The sequence below is a fragment of the Ochotona princeps genome, chromosome 15, assembly GCF_030435755.1.
Source record: "Ochotona princeps isolate mOchPri1 chromosome 15, mOchPri1.hap1, whole genome shotgun sequence".
In the NCBI taxonomy this organism is placed as follows: Eukaryota; Metazoa; Chordata; class Mammalia; order Lagomorpha; family Ochotonidae; genus Ochotona; species Ochotona princeps.
Genome location: NC_080846.1, coordinates 10,191,508 through 10,205,786, shown reverse-complemented (window position 1 = coordinate 10,205,786; position 14,279 = coordinate 10,191,508). Strand labels below are relative to the sequence as shown.

Genomic DNA, 14,279 nt, shown 5'->3' with positions numbered 1-14,279 from the left:
AAGGAATAAGCAAAGCAGTCATCTCTAGGCACTGAGGGATGAAGACTTCCGTTTGCTAATGTGATGACCAGACCACTAGGCCTTGGGTGGGAATGGGGTAAGAACGAGGCTTTCTATGCCTAGCCTTGATATTGTTGCTGTCTTTAGATCTTTGAATTATGTGTAGCTATCAACTATTCAAGACACCATTCATGCAGAATGTCAGCATGTTCCCTGCCTTGGGTGGTCCCTGGGTTCTGTCTCAGCACTTCCACTTACTAACAGTGGAAATACTAGCACGTCATTTCATCTCTCTGTTCATCTGTGCAATGGGAATTAACCCCTACGATCGCAAGAAATTAAAAAAACAAACGAAAACTAACCAGACAACTAGGAGAGTATTCGGTTCCCAGTAAGTGGGCAACAAGTATTAGGTGTGATACTATGGTTGCAGAGACGTGTGTTTGGGGTTGCAGGAAGGTGGATGCTTTCCAGAGAAAACATGTCTGAGACCTTCCTTTCTGATCTCACATGAGACAGGTTTGAGAACAAATGGGGTGTGTGTGCGTGTGTGTGTGTGTGTGTGTATACGCATGCGCATGCACGCACGCGCTGTGAATGAAGGTGCCAACTCCTCTTGCCTCCTCAGCTGCCTCTTGGGCATGAGGATTTTGAAGCTCCTCCCACCCAGAGTATGTTTTCCTATCTCCTGAATCTGGACTTGGCCATGTGACTTGCTTTGATTAAAAGCATGTGCTAGAATAACACTGGGCAGCTTCCTTGGGCTGGGTGTCAAGTGGCCTGCGAGCTTCAACTTTTGCCCTCTTGGAAAGGAATTCAACAGGTGAGGATGCTCTGCCTGACCCTGGGGAGGAGGAGGAGCCAAGGGGGAAGTGAGGCCCAGCTGACAAGAGGAACATGGAGGGTCAGTGACACTGCTGGATGACCTGACCACAACAGTGATCTCAGGTGAGTAGGCTGCCAGATATAACGGATACTCAGTTGCATTACAATTTTATATAAAACTACTTTTTACAAAAATATAATGTCCCATGCAATATTTGGAGTGTACTTATCCTCACAATGGTCCATTGCTTGCAATTTAAATCAAACGGAGCATCCTGTATTTTATCTTGTAGATACCAGCAGAAGAACTTGCCAGTTGGCTTACACTCAGAGCAGACTGCTGAGTCAAAAGATTATGTACAAAGACAATGGTTGTTTTCTTAGGCCGGGAAGTTTTTGGGCAGCTTGCTACGTAGCTACAGAGAACAAACACGTGCATTTGTGGAGGGTCCCATGGGGGCTCCTCTATACCATCACAGCGCTGGCTCTGTCCCACGAAAATCCCCTCTCGCAGACCTGTTGCTCCTTGTTTAAGTTTGAGTGAGATTCCCTTGGGTCTGCTCTTGAGTTCTGACTTGGGGTCTGCCTATACCCCAGAATCCCCCACACCCTTCCCAATGGGCCAAGCACTTACTTGAGGTGAGGATGGGGCTGTGCTGCCTTCTTGGGCTCCTCGCCCTGCTGGGAGGTGCTGCGGCCCTGCGCCGGGGGCCGGGGCAACGAGGGGAGGGTTGAGCCCGGCTTGGCCGCCTGGTTTGGGGAGCCACCTCCTGACGCTCGGGCTAGCTGTGGGGAGCCTGGTGACCTCTGCTGCTGTGGTGAGCCGGATTGGGGACTCAGTGGCTGCTGGCCTTGTGGGGAAAGCCTCTGCTGGGAGGGGCTTCTGGACCTCGGGGGTTGAGGAGACTGAGCTTGGCGAGGGCTCCCTACGGGGAAACACAAACAGTAAAGTTCAAGCTCAAATATTTATTACGTGATTTTTTTTTTTTAATGAAAGTGAAAACCAGAAAACAATGAAAATGTCTAACCAAGCACAGGGACAGTGACCAGGGACGTGGGGCTCCATCCATAGAAGAGAAAATGTTGCAGTCATTTTGAATGATACTGCAGCATGATAAGAAACAAATGAGGAAATCAGTGATTCTAGGTATCCTGTCTAAGTAGGTATCCTAATGAGAAATAAAGGTTTGGCGCATTAGAGCTATAGGAAAGGCTAGAAGGTTGCACTCTGTCACTGATATGCTTGACCTACAACTGAATTGCTGGATCTTGCAGGAGCCCAGGTTCTGTCCAGCTGCTCTCTCCTTCCTGCCTCACCCTGTGATGGTCCTTCCACACCTGCCATGGCTGATTTCCATCAGACACTGGCCTATATATAGGGTTACATGATCCTGAGCTAGAACCTCCAGACTACGAACAATCCTTTTCCCTCCCAAGAAGCTCCATTTGGGTATTTTAACTCCAGTCACGAACAAGCCAATTGGCACAGCACTGACAGTTCTATGACTGATGGGGAATTAATCTGAGGGGGCAGCTTTCCCTGTAAGAATGGGAGGAGACCTCAGGAGTGGGTGTGTGTGCACCGGGCACAGAGGAAAGGCCTTGCGAAGGTACAGCCGGAAGCTGTCAGCAGCAAGTCAGGGAGCGATGTGCTGCCAGCAACAGCCTGCGGTGCTTGATCCTGACCTTCCAGCCTCTGTAACAGTGAAAATACTGAGCTCTGTGGTCGAAGCTGCCCATTCTAGTGTTTTGGCAGGGTTTGTGATTGCATTTCTGACAGGTTCCCAGGGAACATTGTAGTTCTGCATAGTAACAAGGGTTCTGAGTCACGCTTGGGAAAATGTGGAAACTTTGAGGGATATTAATTTTTCTTTCCTTGTTCAGTGACACTTAAGATGTATTACCCTGGAAGCAACAACAGGTGTTATCCCCCAAATAGCCTCTTACATGATCAAGGTAGACCAGACTGGTAAGGGAAGGTGTCACTGTCACCCAGAGGGGAAGCTGAGCTTTGTGACAGGTCCCTCACCAGGAGAGGGCGCCACAGAGAGCTCCTAAGGGGGTGGTGCCTTCTCCCTGCCATTGCACAGAGCACAGGCACTTCTACCTGCAAGCCAGGGGCTTCATAAGCCTGGTAGTGCTGGAGCCCCTAGGAATGGCTTTGAGTGGAATTCTGAGGCCCTGAGTAAGCAAGCAAGGTGCATAGTCCTCAGCCTGAAGCCCTGGGTGTTGGGACTGGCCACTTTAGGTTGCATTTTGTCAAGGCAGACAGGCTGCCCAGCACTCCCTCCTGCCCAGTGATCCTGCCCTCCTCCCCTGTAAGCCTGCCCCTGTGGAATCCAAAGACCACGGTGAGGTCTGGCTGTGCTCTTCAGGGGACACTGTAGACGCCTGGGAGACTGCGAGCTTAAAGGAGGGGGGCCCACCATCTGTCACTGGAGCATGCCTAGTGAGTCTCCAGGAAGCACCTAGTATGCCCTTCGCTGGGGACTGGGAAGCCTTGTAGCAGCTCTGGGCATGACATGGCAGCTTCAGTGAGTCCTAGTAGACGGTGAGCTGCCCAAGGGGACACTTCTGAGACAGGGGACAGGCAGGGCTCCATGCTGCACCTCTGACTCAGAAGTCTTGCCCTTCAAACCTACCTCTTCCCTTTGGATCTCTCCTGGTGTCTGTGTGGATTAAGAAAAGATGGCTTCCTCTCGTGGAGGAAGGACTAGGTAGCAGATATCCTGTCATCAGGGCATGTTTGTGGAAGATCCAACCTGTCTGTCCGGTGAACCCAACTCTACGCTGCATCCAGAGACCCCGAACCTGGCTCAAGCCTTGCATTTTAAATGTTTGTGTGACGATTGAATGAGTCACTTTTCTCCAGAATTCTGGACTCTGTTTCCAAAATGAGGTTACTGGACGGCACAGCCAACATCCCTCCCCATTGGAACACTGTGTGCTCCTGTGGGCATGTTCTGAATTGGGTCATATCACAGCACTCATGTAGCAACTGATGGCCAATGGCTTTGAGTGACTGCCCCCTTTCAGTCTGTATGTCACAGTCGATTGGAGGATATACTGAGCTGAAACTCTGACACCTATGAGGCTGGGCAGGTATATAAAGAAATAAGTGGGTGAGCAAAAGAAGTCATACAGCTTTAGATAAGGTCTAGTTCTCTGAAGAGATGATGACCTAGTGACTAAATCTTCACTGTGTATGTTCTGGGATCCCATGTGGGCGCCGGTTTGTGTCCCAGCTGCTCTACTTCCCATCCAGCTCCTTGCTTGTGGCCTGGGGAAGCAGTGGAGGATGGCCCAAAGCCTTGGGAGCCTACACTCATGTGGGAAAAGGCTCCTAGTACCTGGCTTTGGATTGGCTCAGCTCCAGCCATTGTAGTTACTTGGGGAGTGAACTAGCTGGTGGAAGATCTTTCTCTCAGTCTCTCCTTCTCTCTATAAATCTGCCTTTCCAATATAAGTAAATAAATAAATCTTGAAAAAAAAAAGAGAAAGAAATAGCTGACTTCCTTTGCCTATGGAAGTGACAACAGGGGGGAGCATGGTGCTGAATGTGGGATAGAGCTTGCTATGGCCAAGGAACCAGCAGAAGGTGCCATGTGGTTGGATGCATGTATGCGGTTTTTTGTGAGCTCTTTCAAGAGAAGGTGGAAATCTACATTTCAAGTAAAAGTCACCCAATTGGCAACTGTTGGTATTTTAAACTTACTACAGTCAACGAAAATACATACGTTTAACTTTTATCTCATGTACTCCCCCCGACCATATTATCTTGGAAACAAATCTAAATACTCACTCATTAATTCCTTAACTCTTAAGTCCTGAATATACACCCTGGGCTCACCAAGAGGCACGCTTTAGTTATTTCAACTTCTTGGCAAAACGAACAATTTCTTATTTATTCAAGCACAAAAAACAAACATTCCTTTTAACATATAGGTAGTCTTTGCCTAAACACAGGTCTGGTGCAAAAAAAAAAATACATTTTATTAAAAGAAAATTTCACTTTCACTGAGTTGAAAATGAACAATGAGTTCAGAATAAGCTAATAATGGGAGCTTGTTATTTGAAGACTTCATGAAAGTGACATTTTAAAATGAGCCTTGTTATTTTTAATCTGAATGTTACTTCACTCTACATTTTCTTCCATGCCCTTAATTGGTTTCGAATTGATTGTTTTTCAACTCACCAAATGTGTGTTTAGCCTGGCGTCCCTGAATATAATATGTCTTTATCAAGCATGTTCCTACTTTTGGGCCAGGGAGGAAATGAGAATACAGAAGCTCTCTGTTTTCCAGAGGTTGTGGTCAACTGTGGTTTTAAAAAGTAAGTCCTGAGGCTGAGTGGGAAGGGAGGGGGCAGGGTGGAGGCACAGCCAGGAACACGGGAGGGTGATAAATAGAGTTCTGCAGCATTGCCAACTAGAGGGTGATGTCAGGCGGGAGGGGGGCTCCTAGGGGTGGCTATAACCACTAAGGACCATATGCAGGTTAGAACTGTTGGTAAGACGGAAGTCATTAGTGGAGAGAGTCACAGACTAGTTATTCACAGTGCATTAGTAGTTACAAGAAGTGCCGTCTTCTAAGAAGTCTGCTCTGGGTCAGGCACCTTGCTGGCTAATTGCTTCACTGGAATTATCTCCTGCACAAGCCCTCCTGACCACCGCCCCCCATCCTTGTGGGCACTGAGGCCTGGGAGCTGGCTGCAAACTCACCTGCACAAATGAAAGACAGTTAAGGCTCATTCAGACCTGGGGCAGGCACTTGGGCAATTGCCTTTTTTTTTTTGAAAAGAAACCTGGGTAATTGGTCATTTTATCTAAGACTTGCAGAAGACAAAAATGTTTGAGGCTCATTGCTGATTCTTCTGTTGCTTTCATAAGTGACTGGGAAGACCACGATGGGATGGTCCCCACTGCAGGGCCTGTGTGCGAGAGCTCCCAGAGCAGCTGACTTTGCTGTAGCCACACACTTAGCTCTCATCTGGTCGCCCACAGCTTCTCCATTGTCTGAAACAATGGTGGCATTTATGCAGGAATGCCGGGATCCTTTTGAGAAAGAAGAGCAATTGACAAGGTTTTCTCAGTAATCTTCCACTTCTCTCTCTTCACTCCCTCTAGCTGGGTACCTCACAGTCTATCATCAGGGACTCCTTATGGCTAGAAAGAAACGTGTTCTAGAAGGTCTGAAACACCAGATTTGTAAACCTGTCATTTCCTTGTTGTGCCTCCATTTCCCTATCTGCCGTGCTGGTGTCTGTGCTGTGGAGTGGCCGGCAGGACAAAAACGAGCAGATAGTCCCTGTCACAGTGCCTGCACCTAGGGGGACTTCACGCTGTCTTCCCTTTCTCCTCTCTCTCTCTTTTAAGATGTATTTATTTGAAAGTCAGAGTTACGGGCCAGGGTGAAGCTAGGAGCTTCGTCCAGGTCTCCCATGTGGGTGGCAGGGGACCCAAGTACTTGGACCATCTTCCGTTGGCTTCCCAGGCACCTTAGCAGGGAGCTGGATCACAAGTGGAGCAGCTGGGATTCGAACCAGTGCTCATAAGGGATTGCAAGTGGTGGCTTAACCTTCTACAACACAGCACCAGCCCTTTTCCTCTTCTGGTTTCAATGGCAGACAAAACTACATGTGGAATGAATATGACTCATTTTGTGAATAAAGGGGTAAAATGGGTTTTTCTGGAATGCCTTCTCCCCGACTCAACAACTGGCTTCTTCCATGCATCCGGCCAGGTTCTCAGTACCTTGTCCTGGGTCATACCTTGTGGAGGTGGCCGGGGCTGGGGCTGTCCTAGCTGAGGGCCCAGCTGGGCCTGTCCAGGGGATTTCACAGGCTTAATCTGTGGAGCCTAGGGTGGGAGAAGAGAGAAGCCTGTTGATTCCCCGTGGCTGAATGTTACTCTGGCAGGCAGCAGGCAGGCAGGCAGGCAAAACCATGCAGGCCCCCTGTCTGAGGTGTACGGTCCTGTGTCTGTACAGGTGCTTGCTCACCAACCAGATCAAACCCCTGGACCTGTCCAGAGAGGAAGCCTGCCCTGGAGCTCCAGCCTCCAGCCTCTGGCTGGCAAGCTCCTGGAGTGCAACCTTATCTGACACCTGTGCTCACAGATGAGCATCTGTGGGGAAAGCAGGGGCCTGGCGGAGGGTGGCATGCCGAGTCCTGCTTCTGCAGGCAGCTGGGGCCGTGGGACAATCCCTTGGGGGAAGGATCTGATTATCCCTGGTGGAGAACATGGCAGAGAAGAGTCCTGTGGGAGCTCGTGGGGTTGGGAATGGGCAACAGCAGCACAATGGCCTCCCTTGGCTGGTGCCTCGGGGTACACGGAGGGCACTGTGCCCTGGCATGCTCACATTCGCTGCTGATCTTGCCCTCCATGGTGGGGTGGGGTGGGGCATGGAGAGCCTTCCCTGTGCCCAGACTCAGGCCCTTTCTTCCCCAAAGTGGTCTCCTCTGGGGGCATCTCCTCCAGCTGTCTCCCCATCCCTGGACAGCCCCACAGGTTCCCTGGCTACAGATCTCCTTTGCTGTCAGGGATCTTACCCAGGGTCTCAGGGGTGAGGGCACCGTGGCCCCTGGCGCCAGCAGGTGGCTCATTTTGGAGATGACAAGGTCGGCCATCAGCTGTTTGTCCTCTTCCACGTGCTCTCCAATCAGGGGCATGGAACTGTCCATCACCTGTTGGGACACAGCGAGGGCTGAGGGACTCCTTTGCTGGAACAACCTTGGGGAGCTCACCTATGGCCGACTCAGGGCTGGGGGCAGAAGGGACCACTAGATGGCGATGTCCTCCACGCAAGCCACTCAGTCCTGCCCTCCAGCTAGGGCTCCATAGAGCTAGCTGCTCCAGCTCCCTTCAATTCTCTTACACTGGCTTGCTTTGGTTCAGTTCAGCCCACAGAGGCTGGACTGCAAGGGGCCACCTACAGCTGGGGGGGAGGGAGGACTTTGTTGGCCTTTGCTACGCTCTTTGTGGAGCTGGTCTCCACCCCCTCCTTTCCCACCTCTGCTCCCTTCCAGGATTGCGGGCCTATTTCCTCTCCTTTGGCCCAAGGTCAAGGCTTTCCACAAAGCCGGAAATGGTGGAGGTGGGGTGCTCAATCAAGACCCCCCAAAAACGACAGAGGCTGGAACTGACCCAGGGCTCCATGGGAAATGAGGAGAGGAAAGCGTTGTTTTCTAAGGCCCTGGCTGGGGGTTGAAATTCACCCTACTGGGAGCTGGGCTGTTCTCAAACCCAGCAAAGTGCTTCTGCGTGGAAGAGGGCCTGGGGGATCAGACTCCTCCCTTCTGCTCTTACGGCAGTTGGAGAAACTGAGACAGGGAGATGGGAAGTCACCATAGCGCACCACCAAGGTGATTCTCAAGGCATGAGGCCTCGGCAGATCTGTGAATCTGCTGGGTCCGTCTTCCTCTCTCTCCCCCACCCTTCCAGCCCCATTCAATCTACCGTGTTTTCTTCTTTTCCCCAAGCTCTGGACCCATGGGGTTCTCCACCTCAGGCAGGCCATTTCCTGCATGTACATCTTACTGGCTAACTCTTACCTTTCAGGGATCAGTTTCCTACCTCTTCCTCCAGGAAGCCCTCTCTGACTGTGCAAGCACTGATTACCTTGCACCTGTGCTGCCCCTGTCCTTGCTTGGGTGGCTGCGTGGGAGGAGTTATCCTTTAGCATTGTCACCTCCTGTTTACTGTGTCTCCACTACAAGGCTGTGAGCTCCCAAGGCCAAGGATGTTCTGGGAACAGGTGTGCCTGCAATAAATACCTGTTGCTCAAAGGAATGAGAGCGCCTTCCGGTTAAGGAGCCCTGCTTCTGGTGACCAGGAGGTTAATACAAGGGGCTGGGCATCAAGGAGTACCTGCTGTTGGGCATGGCCCTCATCCCCAAGGATGATCTTGATCTCAAATAAAGTTTACAAGAACTCTCGGGAACAGGTGCTATTTATATTCTTATAAGGATGAAGACATGGAGGGTCAAGCAGGTAGCAAGTTGAAGGACGGCATCGTAGACAATCCACGATCCTTCTGTCTCATCAGGCCGATGCCTGTGAAAGCAGAGACAGCTCCTTGGGGTTGGAACTGGGAGGAGGAAGCCAGGGGCTAGGCTGAGGTTGTGCTGCGGGTCTGGGAAAGTCCTTGTCCTCTGCGGACCTATTTTTCTATTACAAACTGAAGGCAGCTGCCAGGACTCTTCCAGTTGGGGGCGCCAGGAGGTCTCTGTGGACTGTAACTCAAGGATGTGAATGCTAGTGCCAGGCTAGTTCTGCAACTGACATTGAGCCCCTGGTGGACAGTGCGGGACTCCCTGGGTCAACTCTGGCTGGGCTAACTGTGGACTCTGTCCCCAGCATGCACTGTCCTCCTCCCCCTGCTCCTGCCCACGCCTTTCCATCCTGGTCCCTGTTTCCCACATTGGCTGTGTGGAAAACAGCCGCCACAGGAACCTGAGGTCGGAGAATTCTGGAATCCCCACTGCGGTCACGGCTGGAGGAAGTGGACGCTGGCTCTCCCCAGGGAAGCGCTTTCTTCCAGTGAGCAATGACATTCCCTGGACAGGCCCCAGGGAGGGGGGCTGCCTAGGGGTCCGCCTCCTGTCCAGTTTACCGCAAAGATCTGCATAAAGCATTTCATACACATTTCATACACCGCACAAGTGGCCAGAGAAAACCAGCAGTTCTGGATTTTTCTAGTCTTTTATTTTTAATGGAGAAAAATACCTTTTATATTCCTGGTCACAAGCTCCCTGACCCCACCCCAAACCCCAAAGCAAAGGAAACAAGCCTGTAATGTTTTGGAGAGAAAAAAAAAAAGCCACTGAAAACTTATCTTTTTTGTTCTTTTTTTCATGGAACATTTCTGAAAACTTGTTTTCTCAATTTTTTTTTGAGGTATAAGCTCCCTCCTTTTACTTGATTTTTCTAAAATTTGACAGGTCTTTTATCCCGGAACTTCCAAGTATTAAGTGGCAGGGAGCCTGGGCCCATGGGTATAGACTTTTAAAATATATATATATATATTTATTTATTTATTTATTTATTTATTTATTCCTTCCTTCCTTTGTGAGAGTGGAGGAAAGAGAGGCAGAGAAAAGGCCAATGTGAGAGAGAAAGGCTATGCAGGTGTGTATATGGGGTGGGGGTGGAGGGTGTCCAGGGAGCTCTGGTAGGCAGGACCCCTGCTCCCCAGCTCTCTGCCCAATGTTGCTCACCTGGCTTGGAAACAGACATGGACTAGTGAGATGCATATCATCCTGTGGGGGCTTCTCAATCTTTCTAGAGTGACCAGAGGGACTCTCTCCCCTACCTCAAGGCAGCCACTCCCTGGACAGGACTGGGATCCCAGCCACTGAGTCACCTGGTTCTGCTGCTGCCTGCACCATGGGTCTCTGGGGAGCAGGACAGACGCGAGGGACTGGAGGGCCGGCTGGCTCCTGTGGTCACACCAGCCATGTGCATCCCATTAGCCGCCCACACTCCTGTGGGGAGGGGGTGGGCAGCCACAGGGCTCCCCCTGGCCAGCCCTGGCCTCGTGTCAGCACCACCCCTCGGTTGTGGTTTGAGGAGTGAGTGCTCATGGAAGGAGTGAGCTGGAAGAAATGGTGTGTGTGTGTGTGTGTGTGTGTGTGTGTGTGTGTGTGTGTTGGGGGAGGCGGTGCTGTGACACTGGACAGACAGGGAGAGCTCAGACCACTGGGCATTTTCTAAGGAAAGCAGCGAAGACCACGAAGATGATGAGGTGTGGGAGTTGGGACCCGGAAGGAAGTGTGGGGGAGTGTGAGAAACATGAGGGAGGCGGAGCTGCAGGTGAGAGATTCCGGGTCCCAACCCCTCCTGGCCGTTTTATTATGTTGCCCTGCAGCTCTTCCTGCATTTGCTCTGTCCCTGGGGACCCCTCAACACCTGTCATACATCCCTTTTTCGTCACACTTCTTCCTGCCATCCATACACTGGGCGGCTGAGGCAGTCACGCCAGTCTCCTCAGAGCCATGCTAATGTCTGACCCGCAGGTCTCCTCAGAGCTACACTTACGCCTGAACTGCAGAGCCCCAGTGCCCTGGAGGCCCAGTTCAGGACCACAACCAAGGTGGAAGGAGCAGGTGTGAGGATGGTGGTGGGGTAAGGGCCCCTGAGGTTTGGGTTGTGTGTGCCCAGGCGCTCTCGCTGCGCATGCGCTCACCTCGATGATGTAATCTCGGCCATCCTTGCTGTGGACCGCCTTGACGGCGCAGATGTCCAGGCCGCCGAACATTTCTGAGCAGCTGTCCACCCACAGCCGGTACCTGTAGGGAGGGACGGACGCACTGCCTGGGCTGGGGCACAGGCAGAAAGAGAGATGCAGCGAGACGAGGTGGAGATGGAGACGGGGAGGGACCCAGGTGGCACCAGAGAACACCACAAAGCCACCAGAGATGTGATGGAGGAGTGGGGGAGCAGCGAGATAGGGAGGGAGGAAGAGGCCAGCGAAAAGGACACAGGGTCACTGGACACCGAGAACGAGGAAGTGCGAGGGTGGGAAAGGACAGGTGTCAAGGGGTGGGGAGCTCAGGGACGTCCGGCAGGCCAGTCCTGGGACCTGGCCCGCTGCACAGGGCGGGGGAGCTGCCCTGCCCCCACCCACAGCCATCTGGGCCCTTTTCCCTTGGGAAAGCTGCTCTTGGGTTCCGGAGATCCCTTGCAGACATGCTCCTTGCTGCAGAGTCTCCAGCCAGACCAGAGCCTCCAGGGACAAAGGGTGTATTCTCCCGCCCCTGCCTGTCCAGGGGTAGAGGCAGGGGCAGGGGCAGGCCAGGGAGCCTGGCAGGCAGCTCCCGCCTGGCCCGGAGGGCCTGGCCCTCTGGACCTGCTGCTTTTATTCCTTTTCCAGCCATTTGAGGGCTGCAAAGCCAGTTTGCTTTGCCGGGGACAGTTCTCAACCCTGGACTTTGACCTTGCAACAAGGGATTGGTTGTCTCTGGAGAAATCTTCCCAGCTTGCACTCGGCTGCCCTCGTGGGCTGGCTGCGGGAGTCACAGGGGACTCTGTGTCTGTGCTCTTGCTCTCTCTCCCCCACTCTGCAGGGTCACCCAGGGCACAGCCGGCTCTCACATCTATTTGTGTCTCTGAGCCGGGCAGCCTGGAATGAGGAGGGACGGTAGCCGAAGCGCTCTCTGCTCGCAGCCAGCAAGGCCCTCCGAGACCCAGAGAGGTTGTCTTGCTCAGGTCACACAGCTAGGCAGTAACAGAGGCCAGGAGACTCGGATGTTGCTGCATTCTTGCTATGAATTCCATGAAGAAATCCGTGGAGCCTCTCTCGCTCCTCAGTGTGCCCTCAGTTTCTTTATCCACAAAATGGGAAGGCCACTTCTGATTGAGTCTGCATGTCCTATCTTTAGAGAATTCAGAAAACACAGAAATGCCTGGTCTGGGGGCTCCGCTCTATTAGAATATTCTCTAGTTTTTCAAAAGCGTCCCATGTGACACCTGGGGATGACAGTAGCTGGGGCAGCCTCAGATTCCCGAGTTCTGAGAGTGGCTTCAATTCTCTGGTCGGGAGCTCTGAACTGGGCGCCAGTGGCTGCCTTGCGAGGTGATATAAGTTACTGAGTTACTCCCTGGTCAGGGTTCTTCTCTGAAAGTCTGGATCCAGACCCTGGGAGGCACTGCTGCTTTCAAGTGATGGACATCTGACAGCCTTGCTGGCTGAACCGCCTAGGGCAGGTGCCCTGGGTCAAAGCTAGAGGGACCTCCAGACAGGCACCCAGAGTCAAGGTTAGAATGACCACCAGGACAGAGACACTGGGCTCCTCTCCAGTGGGGTGCGACCCGTTCTGACCAAGCCACATGTGTGCTATGGGTGTGTGCCTGCCGAAATGGCCCAGGAGGCCAAGGGATAAGTACAGCCTGCAGGGGGCATCCGTGAGCAGCTCGGGAGAAGGCTAGGTCCACATTCTTAGAGAGGCAGTGGCAAAAAGCATGAGCATGTTCCGTGAATGCCCATGGCGAGGGACAGAGCGGCTGCAAGCCACATGCACTCCCTGCACAGCACCTGTTGGCAGGAAGGGCTTTCCCAGCTGCCCTTGGGGTGATGGGAGGAAAGGCGCATCTCCCGGGTGCAGAGCTTTTGTATCAGGTGCTGCAAACTCCTCTGCTAGTCAGGCCTTACAATAGCGTTCCTGCGCTGCACCCCTCGAGATGGCCAGCGGTTTAGTGAGCGCAGGCAGGGTCACACAGTGGGCACTTCTGTTCGTGCTGCTTCCCCAACTCAGAGCTGCTGAACTGGGAGTCCTTGGAGGGCAGGGCCTCTGGCTCTCCCGTTTGCTTTGGTTTCCCCAGGATCTTGCTCAGTGACTGCCTCGCACTTGGTACCTATCAAATAGTTGCCGAAGAGACAACGCGAATGCCTGCTCCTCTCCCCTCCTCCTCATTCTGGCACCACCTCCTCCAGGAAGCGTCCCCCGACCTCAGCCCTCCCTCCTCTGCCTTGGATACCCCTTCTCTGTACCCCCCTGCAGGCATGAGGGGCTTGCTGCCACCCGTCCATTCCCACACCACACTGGAATTGTCTCTTTGTTTCCTGTCTTAGCTGGGGAGCTAGGCAATGGCGGCTGCTATTTTAGTCTGCTTTGCGTTGATTTTTCGTTTCTAGTAAAGCCTTCTTCACACTCCTGGGTGTTTTTCTCTCCCAGGGTCTCATTCAGCTGTTATTACTATACAGGGGCAGAGACTTGGTGTAGGCCTAGCCAATCACAGCAATGCAGCCTTCTGGGCCATCCTGATTGGCTCAGGGATGATGACGTGACTCGGGCTTGGCCAATCAGTGAATAAGGCTTCATTCCAGGCTTTGGTTTTGAGAGAGCTGGGAAGAGTTTGCCTAACATGGGGTACTAAGGGACCACCGTATGAGGTGGCATGCGGAAGGAAGCTGGCTGAGACTGGTGGGGGAGTCCTCAACCCCTGCCTGAGGCCTGGCCTCTGGAGTTTTCAGCAACATGGCGCCAGTAAGCCCCTACTTTTTGCATACACCCGTTTAACGTGTAACTGATCAGAATGCTCAGAGGACAGCATTGGATCTTTTAACCCTGGCCTTTGTAGTGCTGGGCAACATGCAGTTGGTGCCCAATAAATGTTTACTGAACAGAGATTTCTAACCCCAAAGGCCATATCCTGTGTGCATGACTGCATGCTTGCCAGCCCAGGTCACCAGGCATGCAGGAAAGAATGGCCTGAGAGCTGGTGACTGAGGAAGGCACACAGCGGGGCCAACAGGGAGGAAGGCCTGCGGGATGTTCAGCTGGCGCACCGATGTGATTCAAGAGAAATCCACCTGTCCCTATTCCTAGTGAGGTGGGTGGAGGTCTGAGCACATAGAGGTCAGAACACAGAAAGGATTGGTAAGGGGTCCCGTCTCTCTCTTCCTGGAGCAGTGCAGGCAAGGCTAGGAACACCCAAGGACTCATTCTGTCCCCAG

At 52.6% G+C, this 14,279-nt stretch overlaps 1 protein-coding gene across 1 annotated transcript in view; it reads right to left on the bottom strand.

Moving 5' to 3' along the window:
* Window positions 1–14,279, bottom strand: part of SYN3 (synapsin III) — a 392,583-nt gene that overhangs the window by 3,688 nt on the left and 374,616 nt on the right. Inside the window, exons 10-13 of the mRNA XM_004589565.2 lie at window positions 11,010–11,112; window positions 7,375–7,509; window positions 6,595–6,682; window positions 1,460–1,751 (exon numbers count right to left, since the gene is read on the bottom strand). Coding sequence (XP_004589622.2) covers window positions 1,460–1,751; window positions 6,595–6,682; window positions 7,375–7,509; window positions 11,010–11,112 — 618 coding nt within the window. The remainder of the gene's footprint in view (window positions 1–1,459; window positions 1,752–6,594; window positions 6,683–7,374; window positions 7,510–11,009; window positions 11,113–14,279) is intronic.